Source organism: Aethalodelphis obliquidens, unplaced genomic scaffold (assembly GCF_003676395.1).
Source record: "Aethalodelphis obliquidens isolate GAN/ISIS:26980383/991018 unplaced genomic scaffold, ASM367639v1 scaffold57, whole genome shotgun sequence".
Lineage (NCBI taxonomy): Eukaryota > Metazoa > Chordata > Mammalia > Artiodactyla > Delphinidae > Aethalodelphis > Aethalodelphis obliquidens.
In genome coordinates, this window is record NW_020838001.1 from 10,716,483 (window position 1) to 10,727,023 (window position 10,541).

At 51.6% G+C, this 10,541-nt stretch overlaps 1 protein-coding gene across 8 annotated transcripts in view; it reads right to left on the reverse strand.

The window, feature by feature from the left end:
* BCAS4 (breast carcinoma amplified sequence 4) overlaps positions 1-10,341 on the reverse strand; it is a 61,089-nt gene extending 50,748 nt beyond the window's left edge. The window contains exons 1-2 of one of the 8 annotated variants that reach the window (XM_027087001.1): positions 9,335-10,341; positions 6,819-6,899 (exon numbers count right to left, since the gene is read on the reverse strand). In XM_027087001.1, the coding sequence (XP_026942802.1) occupies positions 6,819-6,899; positions 9,335-9,514 (261 nt within the window). In that variant the 5' untranslated portion in view covers positions 9,515-10,341. The remainder of the gene's footprint in view (positions 1-6,818; positions 6,900-9,334) is intronic. The other 7 variants (XM_027086998.1, XM_027086996.1, XM_027086994.1 and 4 more) reach the window with 7 other exon arrangements.
* Positions 10,342-10,541: the final 200 nt, after the last annotated feature.

A 10,541-nucleotide genomic window follows, 5' to 3' on the forward strand; every position in this document is an offset into this window, starting at 1 on the left:
AAAACCACACAAACCCAAACATCTATGAAATGTCCAGAACAGGTAAATCTTTAGAGACAGAAAGTAGATTAGGGGTTCTTGGTGGAGGGAGAGCTCAGGGGGACAGGGTTTCTCTGGGGGGTAATGAAAATGTTCTACAATTGATTGTGGTCGATCGTTGTGCAACTCTGTGAATAAACCAAAAGCCATTAAGCTGTACATTTTAAATGGGTGGGTTGTATGTCATGTGAATTATATCACAATAATGCTGTTTACAGACACACACACACACACACACTCTCTCGCTCTCCCTCCCCCTCCCCCTCCCTCTCTCTCTCCCACCCCCGGAGAATCCTTCTAGAAACCACAAGGTCCACTCAGCCCAGGAACAAGGCCACTGAAGACCTGTATCTTTTGCTGCAACATTTTTAAAGAAGCCAGACATTTGGATTTTTATGTGAAAACTCCCACTTTTTAAAAGTTGGCATCTACTTAGCATTTTAAAAAGCAGATCACCATGCCAGCCAGAGGACACCCACATGCAGCCAGTTCAGGGGCGGGTGTGGTGGTAGCTTTGCCTGACACCTGGCGCTATGGCCTGACCTTGCTCCTGCTTCCTCCAGCCGGGCTGGGCCAGGGCCCATGAGTACATGACGGGGGTGAAAATGAAACAGGCTCAAGGACTGTGAGGCCTGTCCACATTCAGGGCATGTAATTAGTAATGTCACCTCTTCTCCAAAAGCGCTCATGGTGGCCCCTTCAGATGACAGGGAAAGTAAAGGTCTTCAGAGGAAGCAGCCTCATCTCTGTGCACAGGATGAAAGGGCAGGATCAATGGCAGAAAGACCCTGAGAGCTGGGCAAGCCAAGAATGAAGGGCTGGAAAGAGCAAATGAAGGGATTCTCCAAATGGCCTTGCGCTGGAATCGCAAACTGAGAGGACCTGGCCCTTTAGATGATGATCCACTTCCCAAAGAGGGGACACGGGAACTCCCTCCTCCCAGGCCCCTACAGCAGCTCAAATAAGAGTTCCCATCCCCCAGAGGGACCCTCGACCTTGAGGTGTGAACGTCTGGAAGGGCTGACTACTCTACTCTACTCTCGCCTTGACCCTGACTTTTAAGAAGGTTAATTTGGCAACAGCAACCAAAATTTTATATGCATGTATCCTTGGACCCAGTAATTCCCCCACTAGGTATGTATCCTCCGGACATATATGCACAAATGCAAAATGATGTACGTACAGAGATACTCATTGCAACAGACATTGTTTTGGGTTTTTTTTTTAGTTTTTATTTATTTTTGGCTGTGTTGGGTCTTCATTGCTGTGGGTGGGCTTTCTCTAGTTGTGGTGAGCAGGGGCTACTCTTCGTTGCGGTGCACGGGCTTCTCATTGTGGTGACTTCTCTTGTTGAGAAGCACAGGCTCTAGGTGTGCGGGCTTCAGTAGTTGCGGCACGTGGGCTCAGTAGCTGCGGCACGTGGGCTCAGTAGTTGCGGCACGTGGGCTTTAGAGCGCAGGCTCAGTAGTTGTGGCGCACGGGCTTAGTTGCTCCGTGGCATGTGGGATCTTCCCGGACCAGGACTCGAACCCATGTCCCCTGCATTGGCAGGTGGATTATTAACCACTGCGCCACCAGGGAAGCCTGCAACACTTTGTAACAGCTAAAGAATCCATGTAACCTAAATGTCCATCAGTAGAGGAACGGTTACCTAAATTATAATTCAGACAGACAATGAGATTCTGTTTAGCAGCTAAAAAATAATTGGCCAGCTCTCTGTGCACTCATATGGAAAGCTGTCTAAGACATAGTGAGTGAAAAAAGCACAATGCAGAAGGGGGAGGCGGCAGGTGGGGACGACAGGGGACACAGGCATGGCCTGCAGCGGCCTCTGTAGAGCAGCAGGGGCTGAGAACCGGGGGAGGCAGGGCCTCACTCAGCATTCCATGGTCAGGGGGACCTTTGGATTTTGTAACATGTGCATATATTTTTTATTTTTAAAACAAACTTATTTTAAAACCAACTCCAATTCACTTAAAAGAACCACAGGCCAAATTTCCATCACACTTGCACCAAGGAAAAAATTCAGATCCCGAGATAGCTTAAGAGAACCGGGGGCTCATGCTGACCGTGGATGCAGCAACTATGCTTTGCAAACCAAAAACTGGAATCTATGGTTGGTCTCACGTACACAGATACAGAAAGTTAACATTGGACTTCCAGGCTTACACGAGGTCGCGCTAGTGAGAGAAAATTCACCATCTTCTGCACAAGCGAAGGGCTGAAATCACCCCCTTGCAAACACTGTGTGGAAATATTAACGTGTGTCACGTCCACCCTCCCACCTGTTCTGAGAGCCCTGAGGGCGGTGGGCCTCTCCTGCACTTTTGCTTTCCAGCTCCTGACATGGGGTCCGCACCTGGTACCTGCTCCATAGACAGCTATAGAATGACTAAGTGAATAATTGTAGCTAATGCACCAGATCGCTCACTGTGGGCCTGACCCTGAGCCAAGTGTTGCCCGTGAATCATCTCATCCAACCCCACAACTGCAGGAGAAAAGGCAGAGAGAAGCATGAGCGCAAAGCCGAGATCTGAACCCAGGCCATGTGGCTCCAGAGCTGGTCCTCCCTCCACTCAGCCTGACCAGGAGCAAGCAGGTTGGGGGGAGGCACGCATCTGTAAAGGATGCTTCTTCAACTGATACGTGAGGCAGCAGTAGCTGGTGCGGTAGACACAGCAGCAGGCAGGACCGACGGGTTTTCTGTCCTCCTGCGGCGGCTGGAAGCAGGCATTCCTGGGCATGGGGCCAGTCCCGCTAGCACTGACGGAAGCTGTGAGCCCCCAGCAGGCTGGCCATCAAAATCTCCGGAGGGGCGCTTACAAGTCCAGATCCCCAGGCCTGGGGTGCCTCCAACAGTTAGCAGTCGTGGTGATTGTCCAACAGACTAATCAGTCTTGGCCACTCCAGGCTTACAACCCTGCTGGAGGGCTTTCAGCGTTCCAATGCCCAGGTGGCACCCACACCAACGAAATCAGAGTATCTGGGGGTGGGAGCCGGGCATCAGCACTTTTTGTTGTTGATCTCAGATGATGCAGATGTTTGGCAAAGGTTGGGGACCACGCCCTACACCGGTGCTCTCACCTTGGCTATGCTCCACCTACCACACCCCACCCCAGCGATTGATGTAACTGGATCTCCTATTTATAGATGCATGAAATAGGTGTTTTTTGCCTTTAAAGTTTTTACTTACACTGCACACACCTCTGTGCGTCTTGCTTTTCTCCCCGGTGCCGGAATGGCATGTTCAGAGCTGACTCGCTGCAGCCGCGGGCTGTCCGCTGCACGGGAGCATCGCTACATGACCAGCCTGGGCTGGTTGGCACCAGGGTCACTTCCCGTCTTTGGCAACCTGTTTCAAAGCTTCTCGGTTCGTGCTGAGAGTCAGCCAGACTGGGAACTTCTAGCCAAGGTTCCAAGGTGACCCTCCCCCAAAGCCCAGCTGTCCTGTGATAAGAGATTGTTCAGAGCCAGGGACAGGTCCTTCCACTGCTGGGCAGTTCTGCGGGGAGAAATATAGGAACTTTCTTCCGAGAAATGCTGCCCCTCTCCAAGCGCCCACCTTGGCCTTGGCTCTCACACCCCCGAAGGTTCTGATTCAGGGAGCCTGGCCAGCTCGGTGTATGTCCACCGGGACATCCACATCTGTGGTCCCCCTGCTGCCACGCCAGCCCCTCCGACGCGTTCCGGCACTGCAGCCCTAAGTCCACAAATCTGATCCCGTCTTTCCGCTGCTCACACCCAGCTTGGCCCTGCTCACAGCTTCTATCCATGACACCCCAGAATCGAATCCAGACTCCTCCCCTTGACCCCACGCCCTGGTCTGGCCCTGCCCCCTCTCCCCTTTATCACTGAGGTCCACCCACTCAGGCACCTCTGGAGACCTCATTTTTCCCTGTCTCCAGCGACACACATGATGCCAGATCTTTGCCTGGTGGTTCCTTCCAATCTTCCTGTGTGTCTCTATCACAGCCCCTCAGGTGTCTCCCTCGTGGCATTTATTACCGTTAGTTACTCTGTTGGGTAACTCCTAGTGGGCTCATCTTCCTGACTGCAGTGCCACACCTGGAGGGCAGGCATCGCCTCTGTCTCACTGGCCTCTCCCCGGTGCCCGGCACAGTGCCTGGCACACAGCAGGTCTTCCATAAAGATCTGAGGGGGCTTCTCCGGTGGCACAGTGGTTAAGAATCTACCTGGGGCTTCCCTGGTGGCGCAGTGGTTGAGAGTCTGCCTGCCGATGCAGGGGACACGGGTTCGTGCCCCGGTCCAGGAAGATCCCACATGCCGCGGAGCAGTTGGGCCCGTGAGCCATGGCCGCTGAGCCTGCGCGTCCGGAGCCTGTGCTCCGCAACGGGAGAGGCCACAACAGTGAGTGGCCCGCGTACGGCAAAAAAAGAAAAAAAGAATCTGCCTGCCAATGCGGGGGACGCAGGTTCGAGCCCTGATCTGGGGGGATCCCACATGCCGTGAAGCAACTAAGCCCGTGAGCCACAAGTGCTGAGCCTGCGCATCTGAAGCCTGGGCTCCGCAACGAGAGAGGCCGCAGCAGTGAGAGGCCCGCGCACCGCAATGAGGAGTGGCCCCCGCTTGCCACAACTAGAGAAAGCCCTCGCACAGAAACAAAGACCCAACACAGCCAAAAATAAATAAATAAAATAAACTTATTTTTAAAAAAAGATCTGAGGAATAAATTAATATAGAACTACATCTCTAGACAGAGTAGACTGTGCCCTGGCACCCACCCACAGACTTCTAATCTGAACATCCAAATTTGAATCCCGAAAGGGGACCAGTAGGTCACAAGAATAAGACACATGCCAGGGTTCCCATAGGCACAGGGTGTTTGCAGGTTGGACACAATAAAATATTCTTTACTTCCCCAAAGAAACAGTCTCTTCTACATTTTTTCTTGAAACTCAAGGGCATTTTTGGCTAATTTATGTTTTCCCATTTCAGTCCAGACACACGGTTTGGAGAAATAGTTCCCTTTCCTCTTATAATGACTACAGAAAATTCAAAGGTTCAAGCACAAGGGTAAATGGTAACTGATACCAACTTCGGTATGAGGGAGACAATGAGGAGGAGTGGGGACTGTGGCAAACAGGAGACCACAACTAGGAAACAGGGACCTAGGATTACCAGACTGTCCATATTTTAAATAAACAAGAAACTCAGATTTTCTTCATGAAAATTCTCCATTTAAAAACCCCTATGTGAATTGAACCCATCATATCAGAGTACTGGATTCAGCCTCTGGGCCACCAGTTTGCAACCCCTGATCTAATCCACATGTGGTTAACAGGCGCTTTCCCCCATCATCCTCTGCCCACTCAAGCAAAGTCCCTAGGTGTGAGAAAGTGCTGGCTTCCTTTATTTCCTTCCATGTAGGCCATTAACCCCATCTGTGGGCAAATCTGTCCCGTGTTCCAGCACAGGAACCAAATGGAATTCTCAGAGTCTGGTCAGGAATTCACCCTTGGGTGGGTATCAGGAGTCAGCCATTCGGGAGGGCCCTGAACTCCCCTCCCCGCTAAATCACAGGGCATCCAAGAGGCAAACATCTCTCTCTCTCTCTCTCTCTCTCTCCCTCTCTCTCTCCCTCTCTCCCTGCCATCTTGAAGCAGCTTCCGGAGATCCTGCCTGAAACTTCCCCTAAAAGAGGAAGTTCAAACCAGAAAAAGAGAGAAAGTAAAACACAAGAAGCTGGTTGGACAGAAAAACCCAAAGGTTTTAGAAATAGTAAAATGCTCACCTGCCGACTCATCTCAACATGCCGCCCTTCAGCGGCTCCTCGATCTGGGGAGACAGTGCAAAGTCCCAACACGGTTTCTGCCCCCTCACCAGCCCCGCCTCCCACAGCTCCCCCTTCTCCCTGCGGCTTGCTCTTCTATCCTGGTGATCACCCTGCTTCATCCCACCCCAGGATCTTTGCCAGTTGTTTGCTCTGCCTGGGATGTTTTCCTCCTACCTCTCATCCTGGTCAACTTCTATTCATGCTTCAGAGCTCAGCCTAAAATGATGCTGCCTCAGGGAAGCCCTCCCTGAACACTCCCAGACAAAGTGGGGTCCCTCTGCTAATTGCCCTCCTGGACCTCTGTGCTTCCTCTTCCCTGCCCATTCCTAAGGGGTTACCGCATGGGTCTCAAGCTTTCTTGGAGAGGCCTTCCCCACCCCATGTCTCCCAGACACAAAGACACCCTCTATCACATCACCCATGCCCATGTTCTCCATGGCATTCATCACAATTTAGAGGTTTTGTATGTTATGTGTTTACTGTCTGACAGTCGGGCCATGAGAGTGGGAGCCCTTGTGTGTTTCACTCCCCGCACACGGCAGGGGTTCAAGGTGTTGAAGGAGGAAGGCCCACTTCCCTAAGAACCCCAGGACACCCCTAGGACTGGAGCTGGCTGGTCTGAGACTCCTACTGCTCCATTTAAAAGCCCAAAGTGGCCCTAGGACAGGGGCTGGTACAGGAGGCACTGGCTGCCCAGACCTGTTCCCAAACCAGACTTTCCCTTTCCAGTTCATTTGCCCATCTGCAAACAGCTTCAGTGCGAGGGACTGCTAATGAATTAAGCTTTAAGTAGAGGCTGCAAGCGACTCCACCCTGGCAGTTTTTGCTTCTTTGGGTAAATAAACTTCAGCAAGAGCTCTAAGTGGCTTTATTGCCGCGTGGAGCTACAGGGAGTTCGGCTCTTCATTACGGCCATTACAAACGAGCGTGAGCCAGCCTGCGTCTGAGTTAGAGAGAGCCCTGAGTGAGCAAATGAAGTTAATACATGCAGCTTCTCCTGAAGGCTGTCCCTAGTCGAGACAAGATGAGGCTGGGTTGAGCCGCTGGACACAGTGACACCTTGCTGCTGAGAGCAAGGGGGAGAAAGAACACGAAAGCTGCTCAGGTTACTTAAACCCTTAAGCAGGTACCCAACCTAAATGCCCATCCCTGGGGGTGTGGTTCAGAAATTACAGGACATTCATAGGATGTTGCTTATTCAGTGAGGGCCTCAGTTTTCAGTTATGAAGTCGACATAACATCCTAGCCACTGGGTCACTGCCAGGATGCAATGACATAATCCATGGACAGAGTGCAGCACGCTGCTGGCACATAGTATGTGCTCAGAAAATAGGAGGAATTATTCTGAGATGGTGGGACACGAGGAAGCCAAGGAATGATGAAGACCTACACTCTCTGATGCAGAAGCCGCCAGCGTCTCATGACTATCAAGTGCTTAAAACGTGGCTGGTCCACACTGAGATGTGCTGTAAGTTCAATCGTCCAAGCCTGATTTTGAAAACTTACTTCAGGGCTTCCCTGGTGGCGCAGTGGTTAAGAATGCGCCTGCCAGTACAGGGGACACGGGTTCGAGCCCTGGTCCGGGAAGATCCCACATGCTGCGGAGCAACTAAGCCCGTGCACCACAACTACTGAGCCTGCGCTCTAGAGCCTGCAAGCCACAACTACTGAGCCCGCATGCCACAACGACTGAAGCCCCTGTGCCTAGAGCCCGTGCTCCGCAACAAAAGAAGCCACCGCGATGACAAGCCCGCACATGCACAGCAGCGAAGAGTAGCCCCCGCTCGCCATAACTAGAAAAGGCCTGCACGCAGCAACAAAGACCCAATGCAGCCAAAAATAAATAAATTTATATATATAAAAAAGAAGGAATCACTATATAAAAAAAGAAAACTTACTTCAAAGAATGTAAAAATCTCCTTAAATTTTTTTACGCTGATGACATGCTGAAAGGATATTTTGGAGACACTTATTTTAAATACATTGAAACTTGTAGATCTAAATCTTATAGTGTTTAATGTCAATTAATATCAATAAAACTGGAAAAAATTAAATATATTGAAACTAGTTTCATCTGTTTCTTTTTCCTTTTTTATATGGCTCCTAGAACGTTTAAAATTACATGGATGGGGGACTTCTCTGGCGGTCCAGTGGTTAAGACTCCAAGCTCCCAATGCAGGGGGCATGGGTTCAATCCCTGGTCGGGGAACTAAGACCCCAGATGCCACGTGGCGTGGCCAAAACAATAAAAATAAAAAGAAAATTACATGGACAGCTCACATCTTTGGCTCAAATTATATTTCAATTGGACAGCTCTTATAGATACACTCTGACATGGAAATATGTCCATACTATTTTTTTAAATTGAGATATAACTCACATACCATAAAATTTACTCTTTTAAGGTGTACGATTCTGTGGTTTTCAGTGAATTCACAAAGTTTTGCAACCATCAGCACTAATTCCAGAACTATTTCATCACTCTGAAAAGAAGCCCTATACCTTACCATTAAGTCACTCTCCATTTGTCCATGCTATTTTGAATAAAGAAAAGCAAGTTACAGAACATTATTCTAGTATCACGTGGGTTTTTTTTGGTAAAAACTAATTATGTATAATTATTAGTATATATGCATACCTACATTTGTAAATGCATTTTTAATGTGTTTGGAATGATGTACACCAAACTGTGAAAGATGGTTATCTCTGGGAACTAGAATTGAGGTGAGAGAGAAAAAGGAGAGGGTGCTTACCCTTTATTTTAAATACTTCTGTACTGCTTCTGAGATTTAAAGAGAGAATGGCTTGACTTTCTGGCCCTACATAACTCCTGGTGAACTTCGGTAAATAACTTTCATGGCACTGTCAACATACTGGCTTCAGCTGGAAGATAAAGAGGCTAGTTTTAGATCTACTTTTTGTTCTGTGCTTTTAAAATAGAAAGTACAGCCAGAGATGAGGTATTTTCCCTCCTAGCAACAGAAGCGTACCGAGGCCGGCAGCATCCTCGCACAGACGCAGCCTGCCCGCCTCCTCCCGGCATGTAGCATTAGCTCAGAGCAGAGCAGGCCGAGCGCCCGGGCAGGGGCAGGACCGGGAGTCAGCCTCCCCCGGGGCCCAGGCTGGCAAAGGGCAGCAGCTCCGAGCGCGCCTCAGTCTGGCATCCCGGAGGATGCTGGGGGTGGGGGTGCGGTCTCAGGTAGGGATGGGAAGCTTGTCTGGGCCCCCGAGAACCGGGGCTGGAGGAGAGGGCGGGCGCGACCTGACGCGCATCTCTGAGCGACGCCAGACAGCCACCGCTCCGCAAAGGAGGGACCCCTCGGACCCCCAGCGCGGGTCCGGAGCCCCAGCGCCAGGTACGAGAGAATGCTGCGGGGAAGCCGAGGGTCCGGGTCCAGCGCGCAAGGGGTCTCCATTCGTCCACTCCCCCCCGGGGGAGCGCGAGCCCTGGATCCTGCAACCCCAAGACCCGCCTCCCCCACTTCCAACCCCGTCCCCTACCTCGGCCCCGGGCTCGGGGGTCAGGAAGAGCGCGAGCTCGCGCGCCCCGCTGCGCACGGGCTCCGGCCGATCGGCGTCCACGAGCAGCATGAGGAGCGCGGCAGAGTCCAGTTGGCGGCGGCTGCCCGGGAACCCGACGCCGCGTCCTGGCCTCGGAGCCCCGCCCCCGACCGGCTGCATGCCCCTTGGCCCGCCTGGCGGAGGCGGGGCAGGTGCGCACCCAGTGGCCGCGGCCCACGCCTCCCGGAACGCCGGGCCGAGCGGGCAGCGCCACCCAGTGGCGCGCGACGCTCACTACGCCCGGCCCCCGCACCACCTGGTAAACGGTTCTCAAACTCGCTTTCAGATTGCAATCACCTGGGGCTCCTTCAAAACTTCCGAAGTCTGACGGCCACACACAACCTTTAGGGTTGGAACCTGGGCATCAGTACTTTTTATGTTCGCCAGGTGATTCTTACATAGAGCCAAGTTTGAGAACCATCGGCATAGACCACCCCTTTTCATTCGAATCCGGTGGAGCAGCGGTTCCAGCTCCCACAGCACTTTAGAATGCCCCGGGGAGTTTCTAAAAGCCCGGAAGCCAGGCCTCACCCCAGGCCGATTCAGCCGGAATCCCTGGGGGTGGGGCTTGGGCATCAGTTGTTTGTAAAGCTCCCCGGGTGGTTCCAGCGTGCATTCAGGATAGAGAACAGATATCTTAGAGGATCCTTTCATTTAAAGACCACCCCTCCCCGCCATCACCCCGCCCACAAGGCCTCTCCTAGGACAGCATCTTGTTTGCGCCAGGCGGACAGTCCGAAAAATTAGGGAAGTCGGGCGTAGCGATCCGCTTCCTCCCAGGAGCAGCTTTTAAAATAAGCTCCCCAGGGAATTCTACAGCGCACTAAATTGGACACAGCCCCGCACCCCTAGGAGGCTAGTCTAGACCCCTTGGAGGCTGAAGAGGGTGGGGTCCAAAGCAATGCTAGTGAGGAGAGTTCTAAAAAAGGTAACGAGGTATAGGGAAGTCTAGCGGTCTCATTTTTCCTATGATGTCTTTTAAAATGTTAAATTCGTTTTTAAAAATCGGGCTGCGCTTAGGGCTGCAAATAAATATACAGGACTCCCCTCACCCTCGTCCTGTTAAATCTTAATTTATATTTTATCTGACAACCTTAGGTAGGGGGCGTGAGCACATGATCTGTCTTTTGGGTAATCCATCACTGTA